This window comes from Ceratotherium simum, chromosome 24 (genome assembly GCF_057802395.1).
Source record: "Ceratotherium simum simum isolate JZ-2026a chromosome 24, ASM5780239v1, whole genome shotgun sequence".
Lineage (NCBI taxonomy): Eukaryota > Metazoa > Chordata > Mammalia > Perissodactyla > Rhinocerotidae > Ceratotherium > Ceratotherium simum.
The window spans coordinates 27,547,141-27,560,835 of NC_141923.1; the positions used below are offsets into that span (position 1 = coordinate 27,547,141).

The 13,695-nt window shown below is 44.4% G+C and overlaps 1 protein-coding gene across 1 annotated transcript in view; it reads right to left on the minus strand.

Moving 5' to 3' along the window:
* Positions 1 to 13,042, minus strand: part of IFT43 (intraflagellar transport 43) — a 78,109-nt gene extending 65,067 nt beyond the window's left edge. The window contains exons 1-2 of the mRNA XM_004426382.3: positions 12,987 to 13,042; positions 10,159 to 10,251 (exon numbers count right to left, since the gene is read on the minus strand). Coding sequence (XP_004426439.1) covers positions 10,159 to 10,251; positions 12,987 to 13,040 — 147 coding nt within the window. The 5' untranslated portion in view covers positions 13,041 to 13,042. The remainder of the gene's footprint in view (positions 1 to 10,158; positions 10,252 to 12,986) is intronic.
* Positions 13,043 to 13,695: the final 653 nt, after the last annotated feature.

Consider the following 13,695-nt stretch of genomic DNA (forward strand, 5'->3'; position numbering starts at 1 on the left):
TTCTGCCTTCTCTCAGCTGGGTCCTATCTGGTCTCCCTGCTTCCAGCATACTCCACACCTGCACGGGCCCCTGGGAGTTATAGAGAGTTCTAACTGGGAGGGGAAGCTGGGTCTCAATCAGGAGCCATGTCTATGTAAGCATTTCTGGTACACTACCTAACAAGAACTCCAAAGAAAGGTGTCTGAACATCCAAGGCTCTAGTAACCTGGCTGTGATTTCTTTTCTCATTATAAATAAGTATTTACTTTCATATCTCACTTTGAATTCATCATTTTAAATTATTTGTCTTAAAGAAGGCCTCTAAATCCACAAAACCTGGATTCATCCCTGATCAATTACTGCCAAACTGCTCTTTCTACAATGCAAATCTAATCGTACCTCTTCTCTGCTTAAAACCCTCACAAGTTTGCACCTGGAGATCATGAAGGGTCTGTGCGCCATCCAAAGGAATCAGAAGTTCTTCCTCTACGGCCTTCTTAGAGACCCCAGAATATATGTCAATGACTCCCACATCTGTTATGACAAGTTTTCAACTTTCTCTCTTAAGCTCCAGACCAAGTTTTCAACTGTTTACTTAACAGATCTCTTTGAAAAGAAGGCAACTCAAATTCAACATGCCCAAAATTGAAATAATTATGTCTTCTTGCTCCCCCACTGCTGAGACTCTTAAATTCTCAATCTCAAAAATATCATTTTCTATTCAGCCTTTTTAGCTAAACATGGGGTCATCTCCAGACTCTTCTTCCCTCCCACTTCCACAGCCAATCTGTTACCACCTCCCATCCATCTCCCCTTAAAAACATCTCTGGGCACTGACCTCTCCTCTTCATCCCTCTGCAAGGCTTTAGTTTATTGTTTCCCAAAGCACTGGTGTAGGCAAGATGACTGGAGGTGGTACTTGGACGTGCCTTTTTACTTTTATTTTATTTTATTTTTTTTTTGTGAGGAAGATCAGCCCTGAGCTAACACCCATGCTAATCCTCCTCTTTTTGCTGAGGAAGACCGGCTCTGAGCTAACATCTATTTCTAATCCTCCTCCTTTTTTTTTTCCCCCAAAGCCCCAGTAGATAGTTGTCTGTCATAGCTGCACATCCTTCTAGTTGCTGTTATGTGGGATGCGGCCTCAGCATGGCCAGAGAAGCGGTACGTTGGTGCACGCCCGGGATCTGTACCCTGGCCGCCAGTAGCGGAGCGCGCGCACTTAACCGCTAAGCCACGGGGCCGGCCCTGGACGTGCCTTTTTAAAAATAACCATGCATGTATTTCAATGTGTATAAGGAAAAATATAACTATCACAAACTGTAATTTCATTGATAGTTTCTTTTTAAAAATGAATGTATTTAAGTATAAAATGGGAGTTGATTTAAAGGAAAATGTTAAGTTAATAATAACATGAGTGGTATGTGTTTACCCCAAACTGTAAAAACGGTCTGGGAATGCCTGAAGTTTGGGAACACTGCCTGGTTCGTGCCTCATCATCGCTCAGAAGGACGGCTCCAACCGCCTCCTACTGGTCTCCCTGCCAACAATCTTTCCCACTCGAGATGATCTTCCACGTAGCTGCCAGATTCCCCTTCCTAGAAGACGAAGTCAGTAATGTCATTCCTTGCTTTAAAATCTTTCTGGGCTCCCTACAACATACAAAAGAACCCCAAATTCCTCCACTTGGAACACAAGGCCTATGTTCCCAATGCCCTGAAAACACCAGGCCCCTGTAGGATGGCATGCCTTAGAACAGACTTTTCCCACCACCCTTCCCTCTCATAGCAAATTCCTACTCATTCATTTCAACCCACCTCAAGGGTCACCTCCTTTAGGAAGCCTTCCCTAAGTCCCAGGCAGGCTTAGCTGCTGCTTCTATATTCCCACTCACTGATACTACTTAAGTATTATAATTTTTTGGCTAAGTGTGTGGTTCTCCAACTAGAAAATGAAGTTACCTTATTCAGTTTTGCATTGGAAAGTGCCTATTAAATGTAGGATAAATAAGTGAATAAATGATTGAACAAAATTCTACTTACAAATACATCAATAAAAACATATACAAATGGATGGACAAAAAGGAGTATGGGGGATCCAGTTCTCTGTTTTATATATAGATATATATATATGTTTTTATTTATTTATTTTTTTGCTGAGGAAGATTCGCCCTGAGTTAACATCTGTGCCAATCCTCCTCTATTTTGTATGTGTGTTGCCGCCACAGCACGGCTGCCGATGAGTGCTGTAGGTGCGCGCCTGGGAACCAAACCCAGGCCGCTGAAGCAGAGCACGGCAAATTTAACCACTAGGCCATGGGGTTGGCCCCTCGAGTTCTCCGTTATTACTGGTGAAGAGTAAAAACAGGAAGAGATACAAGAAAAAGAGAAATAGGGGAGGAAAAAGGAGAAACAGAGGAAGGCTCAATAACAGAAGAAAAGGCAAAGAGACAGAGATTCAGGAGGGAGACAGGGAGGTCTTTTACATTTGGTGCTGAGTATACACATTTCATAACCTATTCACTGAATTCTTTCAACAAATATTTACTGAGAACCTACCTGGTGTGTGGTTCTGTGCCAGGAGCACATGACACCCTCTCTGCCTGCTTCCCTGAAAGTACAGGGACTCCCTACTGGTAAATCCAACAGACCCTGCTCTGGGGGGAGGGTCTCACCTTCCTGGACTCCCTTGGCAGCATCAAACACTCTTGACCCCTGTGTCCTTCCCTTGGCTAACTTCTACCCATCCTTCAAGTCTCAACTCCAACTGATTTTTTCCTAGACAACCTTTCCAGTTGTCCTCAAAAGTAGAGGGGCTCCACATAGGTATTTCCATATCTTTCTGTGTTCACCTCCACCTGGCACTTAATTCTCTGCAGCCCCCAGACCAAGGTTCTAAGAGGACAGGGAGTATGTCTGGTTTATCATTGCATTGCCAGCTCCAAGCACAATGCCTGGCACATAGAAAGCTCTTAATCAAGTTTCATAAGTGAATGAATTAATAAATGAATGGATGTTATCTTCTACTCCAAGGTCACCAAGATCACCAAGGTCACTCCTGCCCTCCTCATTTTCTGACCATATGCCCCCAAAACCACAAAATGATATAAGTCAGCAATTAAGGATTATTCTTTGGAAAGTCTGCCAGCCTCTAGACAGAGGGTTGGGTTTTGAAAAGAAGATGGAAAGGTATTGGCAAATACCTGGTCAATGGCATAGGCAGAGATGCTACTAGAGGAGACAAATAAAATGGGGCTCAAGTGGCACAAAGAATTCTCACCAAAAGGACACCTCATCCAAATGTTTCTTTGCCCCAAGGGCTAGTTAGTTCTATGGAATAAGAATATCTCTGTATCTTGAACAGAACTGCAATTTAAGATAAATTGATAATACCTTCTAATTCTCCTGTGACACAGATAATGACAATAACAATAAGCATGCGGCGGGCACTGTCCTCAGAGCTTCACACATTCTCTTATTTAATCCTCCAACAACCCTATGAGATAGCTACTACTAGTACCTCCATTCAACAGAGGAGGAAACAGGCTGAGAGCGGTTAAGTAACTTGCCCAGGATATACACCTAGTGATCGACAGAGCTGGGATTAAAGACAAAATGATCACCTTTTCTACTTCCCAGGTTGTCTAGATAATGATGACAATAGCTAACTTAATGGAGCACTGGGCTAAACTCCTTACGTGTATGTCTCATTTAACCCACCCTATAGTGGAGGAAGAGAATTTTAAAATGCTCTTCCAGAACCACCTTTCACCCCAGGACTTGGCGGAAGTCAGCAAGAGTGATTCTCCACTTTACAGATAGCAAAATGAGGCATGAGCTGTGAGAGTGCGTCGCACCAGGAGGCTGAACGAGCCCGAGCCAGCACTGGAGGAGAATCTCAAGACGCTACTTCTAATCGCAGGATCTACCCTGAGACAACATTCCCTCCCACACAGCAGCAGGCCCCAGGGATGGGTCAGCGATGCACATCTGCCCACCCCAAGGGAGAGTTCAAAACTGAAGCATGCAAAGCATGACATAAATATGAAGTACGGAAAATGCATTCCTCACGAACAGTTCCACATCAAATTCCCTGCATCCCTCTTGAACGACGTTATCAGAAGCATCATTCAATCCAGCCCATTGGAGAGGGATTACGAAAAAGGCTGAAAAATGTGACCAATCAGGAAAGTTATTTTTGTGAGAAAGAAGAAAAATGTCACCAAAAAGGGTCAGCAGATAACCCTATTGGGCTGAAAATAACTGCCGGGCTGGCAGACCAGTCAGGGAACAGGCGGAGGGCGAGAGACGTAATGCAAAGCGCCAAGGGAGCTCCAGCTGAGAGAGGCTGCTGGGCGATGAGGAAATTGGCCTAATTTGGGAACATGAGCCCAGCAGCATTTCTCAGATTCCTGCGAGAGAATCTGGCTAACTTTCAGTTCTGTGTCCTCGGAAGGGACCGGAGGGGGGCGGGGTGGAGAAAGGGAACAACTGTGACTCAAACACTTCTCTAGACCAGTGGACGAATAAGTGAGAACTGACTCCCTCTCCCAAAGGATTCTAAGAGAATAACCCACAAGCTTTTCTCCCCTAGGAGGTCTGTGCATCTAGCTAGCTGGCAGGTAGGAGAGATTAGGTGGTGGTTAAGCACCTGGATGGGGTCAGAGGGACTAGACTAGAGACAGAGCTTAGCTGAATGACTCTGTACAAGTCACTTACCCTCTCAAAGTCTCAGTGTCCTCATAGCTAAAATAAGATAATGAGTATAGGACCTACTTCAAGAGCTACCATGAGGCTTAAATAGAATATTGCATGCAATTAATAGAGACGTAGCGATTGCTCCAATGTAAGCTAAAATTATTACTATTAAAAAGACAATCTATGAAATAAAAGCTAAGCCACAAAGAGCTCTAGACCCAAGTGAGAAATGCTCATTCAAAAGACAGACCAGCCCTGGAGAGGTCTGGCCCAAGATTACTTTCCCCAACCTCAGTGTACACTAGTGTAACTTTAGGGTAGAGAGTGTCGGGGTCTTTTCTTGAAGGAGTTTTATAAGAGCAGCATCATTTGAATCAACAGAATGTGAAAGTTTGAGCAGAGAAATCCAGTTTAATCCTCAGAGCTGCTCTACCCAGAGAAAGGTATACACTGCAGATTTGTAGACACTCGTCATGGAATCATCTTCTAGTACAATTCTCAATAATTGTAATGCTGACCTGAATTGCTAACTGAAACTATGTGTCTGATTTGTGACACGTGGGGAAAACAAAACAAAACAAAACAGAAGAGTACAGTTATAACCTTTCCTAGTACTTACCATTTCTTGAGAGATTCCTGTATGCTGAATACTCTGCTAAGCACTTTACATGCATTACCTAATCTGATCTTCATGACAACCCTAAGGAAGTAGGCACAACTCTAATCAAAGATGAAGAATTCATCTTTCTGGTTAACCAGTACAATTAGGCAGTTAAATTCTTCGAAATTATTTTAAAATTACAAAATGACCAAGCAAATAAGGAGACCTTTCCTCTTCTCTCAAAGAAGGAGAAAGAGTTTAATTACATGGACTGAGCACACGTATCCTATGAGTAGAAAGCCCCAAGCAGTTACAGAGACAACAGGAAGAAGGAAAAGATCAAGAAGAGAGTTGATACAGGCAACTCCATCAGGGGTCCTGGGACTTTAGGGCACACAATTTTTCAGTGAACTCTACAAAACTTTAAACTAGAAAACTGGAGAGGAATGTGGATATTTTTCTTTTTTTTTTTTTGCCACGAAAAATAATTCTTTCCTTTCATACCCAAGCCTACCCAAAACACTTTTGTATAAATTCTAATTTTTAAAAAATTGACATGTCAGTTGTAAACTGCCTATTCAATAGCCATTCTCCATTCTCCCTTACCAAAAAACCCCAATGTTCTAGGTGCAGCAACATGCCCAGTTAAAAACTCCCCTGAAACTGAAGGTGGTTGAACTGTAAGTAGAAGTCTATTTGGTGAGGTCTCTGGCTATTGTTTTCCTCATAAGAAACAACACCTTGAACTCTTCAACTCTTGCCTCTCTTTCTACCTAGAATGCAGACCTGGTCCCGGGGGAACAACCAGCCATCTTGCAGCCATGAGAACAACCATGAGAACAAGTCATAAGCTCCAGATGGCAGAGCAGGAAGCTAGGAGGGGCGAGGGGAATGCAGGACATTCTCCAGTGACTGCACCCACCTGCTCTGCCCTCAACTGGACTTCTTGCTGTAGGAAAAATCGCTCCTGTTTGATTCAAGTACGGGGGTTGGGTTTCTGATGCATGTAGCCAAATTCAATACTAATAGATACACAAGGACATCCGAAAATCAAGCCATCCTAAAACAGCAGGAGTTTTAAACTCAAACGGAAATAGGAACCAGGCATATCAAATGTGAGTAAATCTGACTAGGTGTATTAAAGTAAGAAGTGGGGAACCGGAGAGGGCAGGCCGCAGTTAAGCGAGCACCTTTATCAGCTCTGGCCCACTCCGGCCAACCGCCGCCATGTGGGAACACCAGCCCACCACACCCACCATGCCAGAACTTCTGAGTTGAAAGAGAAGCCCCAAATCTGGATTTTCACATGAAGATTCCTAATTTATAAATGATAACAACCAAACTAAAAAATTTTAAACTCTACAAATCAAACTAAAGATGATTGTAGGCTAAATTCATCCTGAAGGCCACCAGTTTTCAACCTTGGTAGAGAAGGTTCAGGCAGAATAAAAAGAACACGTGAGTTCTAGAGACATAATGATAATGGTTAGCAACATACTGAGCACTTATGTGTCGACTGTGTTAAGGGCTTTACGTCTATTATCTCATGTTTTCTTTCTAGTCACCTGGTGAAGTATGTAATATTATTATCCCTGTTCTACCAATGAGGAAACTGAGGCTTAAAGAGGCTAACACAGAGCTAATGTGTGGCAGAGCCAGAATTTCAGCCCACAGCTGCCCCCTTATCGGATGCTCTTACCTGTTCTTCACAAGGGAAGAACACACAAAAACTGCTTCAGATCACTACTAGTCAACCTACAGATAAATGAGTAGCCCTTGAAGAGACTTCCAAATCAGTTCTAAAAGAGATCCAGTCTGACATACCCCTTCTTTGCTGCCCCTTAATACAAACAGCAAAGCACTGTCCATATACTTATTTATTCACTAATTTATTGAATGAATGAAACTGTGTGCAGTGCTTTTCAGTTTATTAAAGTGTTTTTCAATGCACATTTCTCTTAATCCCCACATCAACCTGGTGGCATTGTTACCACCATCTGACGGGTAATGAAAGGCAGGATTAGAGAGGTTAGTGGTCGTGCTCAAGACCCAGGCAACTAGCAGAGCCAAGTCGCAAGCTCTGGCTTCCTGGTGCCAAGCCCTGCGTCCTCTCTTCTCCAGCAGACCGCTTCTTGGCTTCCTTCACCAGGGCTCCCAACTCCACCACCTGGCTTTAAAATAACCATTTGTTTCAACTAATTCCTACTTAACTCTAAAGTGATTCCAGTGTGTCTGATGGCCCCCAGGTACCACATTTACATTTTCATGGATAGTTTCATCCTGAATATAGTCAGCAAGAGGACAAAAATAAATATATCAAGTAATACACTCAGAACTGGAATGTAAATGGGCACACGCACAAGTCTTGGGATCTAATTTTAGAAAGAAACAGCCAAAAAACACAGTGAGCATCTGGCCCCGGGGGGAGGCTGCCCACACTGCTTTAAACCTCAATTAACCCAGGGAGAAAAGGAATCCTGGAATTCTGACTGGCATTTCGCTGTCAGAGGCACCAGTTAGGTGAAGAACAGAATGACTTTTCATCATGTTCTCCCAGAAAGATGCTAAGGCCTGGAGTGAAAAAAAGGTAAGTGTCTCTGGGGAAATAAGCAGATATTCCAGAAAAGCTGAAACCCTAAAAGATTTACCAGTCAGTGACTTTAGAGTTAGGTGCTCACAGTACTCACTCTCACCTAGGAGCCAAGGGGAAGGAGAGGGTGAAGCATTCCTACTGACCCCAGCCTAGAAGCTGATTTGATATGAGGGCCACACAGGGCTTCATGGCCATCAGGTCATCCAGGACATCCTAGCCCATCACAGACTCACTCACCTAACCACTACAGGTGGCTATAACCTCCTTCACAATTAAGTAGACTTGTAGTTAGTCTTGCTGGCTGCCAGTGATCACGAGAATGTAAGTTCCATTGTGGCAGGGGATTTTCTCTTTTGTTCACTGAAATACGCCAACCCTCTAAAACGGTGCCTGGCACACAGTAAGCTTCAATAAATATTGTTGAGTAAACGACCTGGAGTTGGGATGGATCCTCCAAGACCCACAGTCTAAGGTGGTCAGAGGCCAAGAGTAGACTTCCATTAACCCAGTCATTTGCCTGCCTATTTTCTCTTTGAAGACATACACTACTGCAGTTCAAGCTGCTTGAGATCCAGGGCTGGGTCTGGTACATCTTCTTTCACTGTCTTCCTGCAACATACCCCCATCCCCCTTAACTGTGCCTCCAATGCGCCACTCTCTGCCCACCCCCCCACCCTGTAACGCTCTTACTCAGCTCCTAAGAGCCCTCATGCGCTTCACTCCCCTCACCCTTTGCAGCGTCAACTGCATGCCCGTTCTGTGCCAGGCACAGTGATAAACAAAGGGTTACAGTGGTAAAACACAACCCCTGCCTTCCAAAAGCTCACATCTTATAAGGGAGGCAGTCACGTAAACAACTAGAATACTATGTAATAAGCACAATAATGGAAGCGCTATGGCCAAAGTCACAAACTGACAACCCTCAGGCCTTAATCTAGCCCAGACGGTGATTTAATTTTTATAATTAGTTGCTAACTTCTAAAAATGTGTCCCTTTCACATAAAATTTTAGAGTGCCGGTGTCTCTCGAAAAATCAGAAGATCTGATAATCCTGGGCCTATATTCCCCACAGCGTCAGTCGGCTTTGGCTAGGTAGTGGTTACTCCTTCAGAGGGCACAGGTGGCCTCCAGTTCCCACAATCCGCCCCCCACCCTCTCCCTACGGTCTTCAGGCAATGAGGCCAAGGGTCAGCCACCAGCTTTTCTGTGCTGCCGTGGTTGTAGTCTTGGCAGAGAAATGATTCTCTGTACCCACATTTCTACAATAGGTAAGAAAATGAAAGATAAATTGAAAGGGCCATGTGGAGCACTTAAAGAAACAGCAGAGAACTTATTTTCTATGAAAGCGAAGAAGATCCCTACAGATGTGATATGTAAGTAAAGTGTGTCTATGTCTTGTCTCCAGCACACTTGCCTCATGCATCTGCCTGGCCCGTTAGGCTTCCCAGTGTAGATGCCCTCATTTGTCGTAAACCTACTACGTGCCAATGAGCTAGACTACTGAGAGGCCAGGTTTCCCACTATCTGGGAACTCACTGTCTAGTGAGGCAGACAGACCCGTAAAAAGATTAGCATATAATGTGAGCTGTTCTATAACAAGTGCTATGAGAAGCAAGAGGAAGGGCCCTAAGTCGGCCTGGAGAAGTCAGGAAGAGCTGACAGAGGGGATTACCCTGGAGCTGACTCTTGAAAAGGGCATCGTTTTTTCAAATGGACAGAGAAAGGTGAAAAGGGCTCTGAGTAAACTCCTGAAAATAGTGCCCTGGCATTAAAAGCATTGCTCATCAAGATGACCCACCCTCCACATAGAAGCTGGATCAATTCCCACAATTCCAGGCCACTTGGAAAAGTTTCCAGGAAAGCAAGGCCAGCACTGATCCCTTCCTGCCTGAAAACTGTAGAAAGCGCAGGTCCCCACGAGAGCAAACGTCCAGTTGTGTAATCCAACCTTACGTCACCAGCGAGCCTCACTGGCATTTATTCGGCAGGAATAAAAACCTGGATTTCGACTGGATTTTGAAACCTCCCAGGCCCCTGCTTCAGCTAACTTAAGAAAGTTCTCCACTGAGAATATAAAGCAATGCACAGAAACTACTCCGGCATCAAAGAAAAAAATGTGCCTCTTTCATTTCTTGCTAATAGGACAAACGCAAAGGAAGGGAATTCCCAAATCATGATAGAAAAGGCTAGCATTAAAGAAAAGAAATACGGAATACCAATTCCTTGCTCATTAAGTAATCACTAACTCTTAGAGTGCATTTCTTCACAGTTTTTTTTTAACACCCACCTCTGCAGTCAGAGTTGAAGAGGAATTCTTGCCACTGAGATGATTCTCGGCTTGAGCTGACTCCTGGTGAGCTCGGCGACCCATCTTGGCCCCCTGTAAGGAGAGATGAGGGGCACTGCTGACCCAAACGTCTTTGAGCCACTATGAGGAAGACAACTCTGGGAAGGTAAGCCAGGACTGGATTTATGATGACAGGGTGGAGGATGGGATTTGAGTAACTTGAACATATTCTTAGAAAAGGTTCCAAACTCTTAAAACAAAGTACCTGAGGTCAGCTCTATTCGGTAGGAGTATAGGAAATTCACAAGGTTAATGACCACAAGGTTTTCTTTTAACTTCCATAGATCTTTTCTACTCAAAGAAATGCAGCTAGAAATTCCTCCAGGATGGGCAGAGACCTCATGCCACAGCTCAGGGGAGAGTGTGGTAAAGGCTCCCATGTTCCTAGGCAGGATTTTAGGAAGGCTTAATTTCAAAGCTGCAGCTTGGCATGAAAATTGTTATCAAAAAGGTATTTTGGGGAAAGAATTCCTAAATTCCATGACAACTGACACCACAGAAATACAGACAGAATTTGCTTTGATGTATACACTAACTGGATTTGCTCTTACAGACATTAAAGGAAATCTCTTACAAGAATTTTGAGACACCAGCTTTGGAAATCAGAACACTTCAAATCCTGAGTCACCAAATGAACCATTTGCAGGTGTTTCCCACAGCCCTCCTAGGGTACAGGCTCTGTGTCTCAAATGCCTCCCAGCACATAAACAGAACTTTATTTAGGCAGACCAGTGGGTACTGAAATATTTATGTTTTCATTTGTTTGCTTTTTTAAAAACCAGCATTAATACAAGCTTTTAGATCTTTAGATCTCATTTGAGGCCGCTTCATTTGATCTCACAATAACAGGGATGGGGACTGACGCCATTTTACAAACGAGGAAATTGAGGCCCGGGAAGGCAAGTAAGTGGCAGACATAAATCTAAGAGCAAAATCTTCTTGTCTTCAAATCTCGACTTCTTTCCACTATACCATGCTGGTATTTCAGTTGTAAGATGTTCTAAGAGCTAACTGCACCAGTAAATTGAGAAGGGTCACATGGGAGCTGCATAAAAACCCTTACGTAGTGTTTACATTTCAAATTCTAATCAATCATTTAGGTTTCGGGGATGATGGAAACAATCTTTCCAATAACAAGCAGCTCATTTTCTTCCCACGGCAGACAATTCCACTCCTTTGCCTGTGACTGCCCTTTTCCATTCGTCATAGCATCAGGTATCTGAATAAGGCATACTACACGCAGTGGTTGTGCTAAAACAAAATTCAATGATCTTGTCTTTAAATGCTGTTTGCATATGGTTTCTCTAATAATTATTAAGTATTTTAAGGTTTTAAACTTTTTGAACACCCTGTATAAATCCACAGGTATGACTGGTACAAAAACTACTTTACAAGCTGATTTTATTTATTTTAAATGTATAGTCTATTTTCCATCTCCCCCCACTGGAACATAAACCCCATGAAGGCAGGGGCTTTGTTTTAATCACAGCTATATCTCCAGCACCGAGGACAATGTCTGATACACAAGAGGGACTCAATAAATACTTGTTGAAAGAATGAATAACTACATTCACATCCCCAGGGACTAAACCAGTTCACATATTGGAAGGGCCCAGTGACCTAATATTCTCCTTGATTAGTCAAGCAACCTGCTTCATCCTAGAATGATCTGCTCCTGTCCCTCAGATCTCCCTCAGACAGCTGCTCCTCTCCAGTACCTTACAGGACAGCTAATGCTATCAGAGGCACTTCAAAACACTTACAGATTCCACAGCAGAAACTAAAGACTTGCTGTGTGGCTCAATCTTTTAGTGACTGTGGTCTTGACTAATTTTAAAGGCAAAAAAGGCCTGATGGGGCTGTGATGGAGTTTAAAAAAAACAAAAACAAAAAAATACTGAACTTGGGTCTTGAATCTAACTCTGTTCTTTAGTGACTCTAAAACCTCGGGTACATCACAGCCTCAGAAACAGCAGCAGCTAACCTCTTCTAATAACTTAGCTTGTGCCAGGCACTGTGTGAAATGCTTTCCGTGCATTATTCCATTTCACCTCCACTGCAGCTCCTTGAAGTAGGTATCAACACCTCCAACATCTCCATCCTGGTGCTAAGGAAACCGAGGTTTGGAGAGGTTAACTTCTTTCAACCCACGCAACAGCTTTATACTTCATCTGACCTCTGGGCCCCGAGCACCTGGCTACTCCTCCACGTTATAAATCCGAGTCTTGATTTCCTTAACTATAACTCTAAGGTAATGCCCACCTCCCCGTGGGAATTATGGGCCACAAAGGTCCTCCCGGTTGGCTAGCCATCCTTCCTTCCATGCATAAAACAGTGCAGTTTTTACATGAACTTCCGGCATGAGAAGTCCCAAGGGAAAACTCTAGGATGGGTGCCAGTGCGACCCTGGCCAGGAACCCTCCAGGCACCCTCAGATCTGTCCGTTCTACGGGCTTTCGCTCTTGGGGCTCCAGGAAGCGGAGACAGGCTGGGAAATTTCCCACTGGTCCCAGAGGCTGGCAAGGGCAGGATCTGTTTTCTACTTTTTGAGGATTTTGAGAGAAAGCAAACCCCAGGCCAGCAGCGGCGGAGCCCATCGCCGCCCCGGGGGCGGGGCAGATGAGGCCGCCTCCTCCCGGCCTCACCCCAGCGCGGCTCGGGGCCCCCCCGCTCCAAGCCGCACCAAGGCGCCTCAAGGAAGCCAAGCCGCGGGGTCGCTCCTCCCCACCCGCCAAATCCTGGCCCCAGGCCCCCGCATCTGTCCTCACGGAGGTGGCCGAGCCGCGGCGCCGCTCCTCGCCGAGGTCCAGCAAGTCCTCCATCTCGGCGGCCGCCTGACGTCACTTCCTGGAAACCCAGCGGCCCAGTCGCGTCCCTGACGACGGCTCCGCCCTTCCATCCCAATATTTAAAGGGTCCGCCGCATTGTGCCTGGATTCTATGTGCCACCCTCCGATTTGAACCAAATCTTTCCTAAACCTGCCTTGCTTGACTTCTGGAAGAAACCTCCAGATAGTAAATTCTGCTAAGGCCGCTCCTGCAGGACTGTGAAAAAATGTTAGTCTTTAGGAACTGTCTACATTTGTAGCTGTGTTTAAATACATAAGTTAAGTGCAAAGCACTACTACTAATAATAATTAGACTGATCCCTCCTATTTGTATAGCCCTTTGCAATGTAAGAGGACCTTATTAGCGCACGTGAAGGATATAACAACCTTGTATGGAAAGCAAGATAATTTGTATTGTCTCCATTGGACAGATGAGAAAACAGGCTACAGGGGGTCAGGCGCCAATAAATGGTTTATAGCAAAAATGCAATATACATAATCTCTGCCTTCAAAAAGTTTACAGAGAGGCTGAACCAACACATCAAATACCTGAGTAGTAATAACTTTCAAAAGTACAAATAACCCCTTCAACAACCCCACAAAGTGAGCAGCAGTAATATTTCTGTTCAACAGTTGGGGACCCTGAGGTG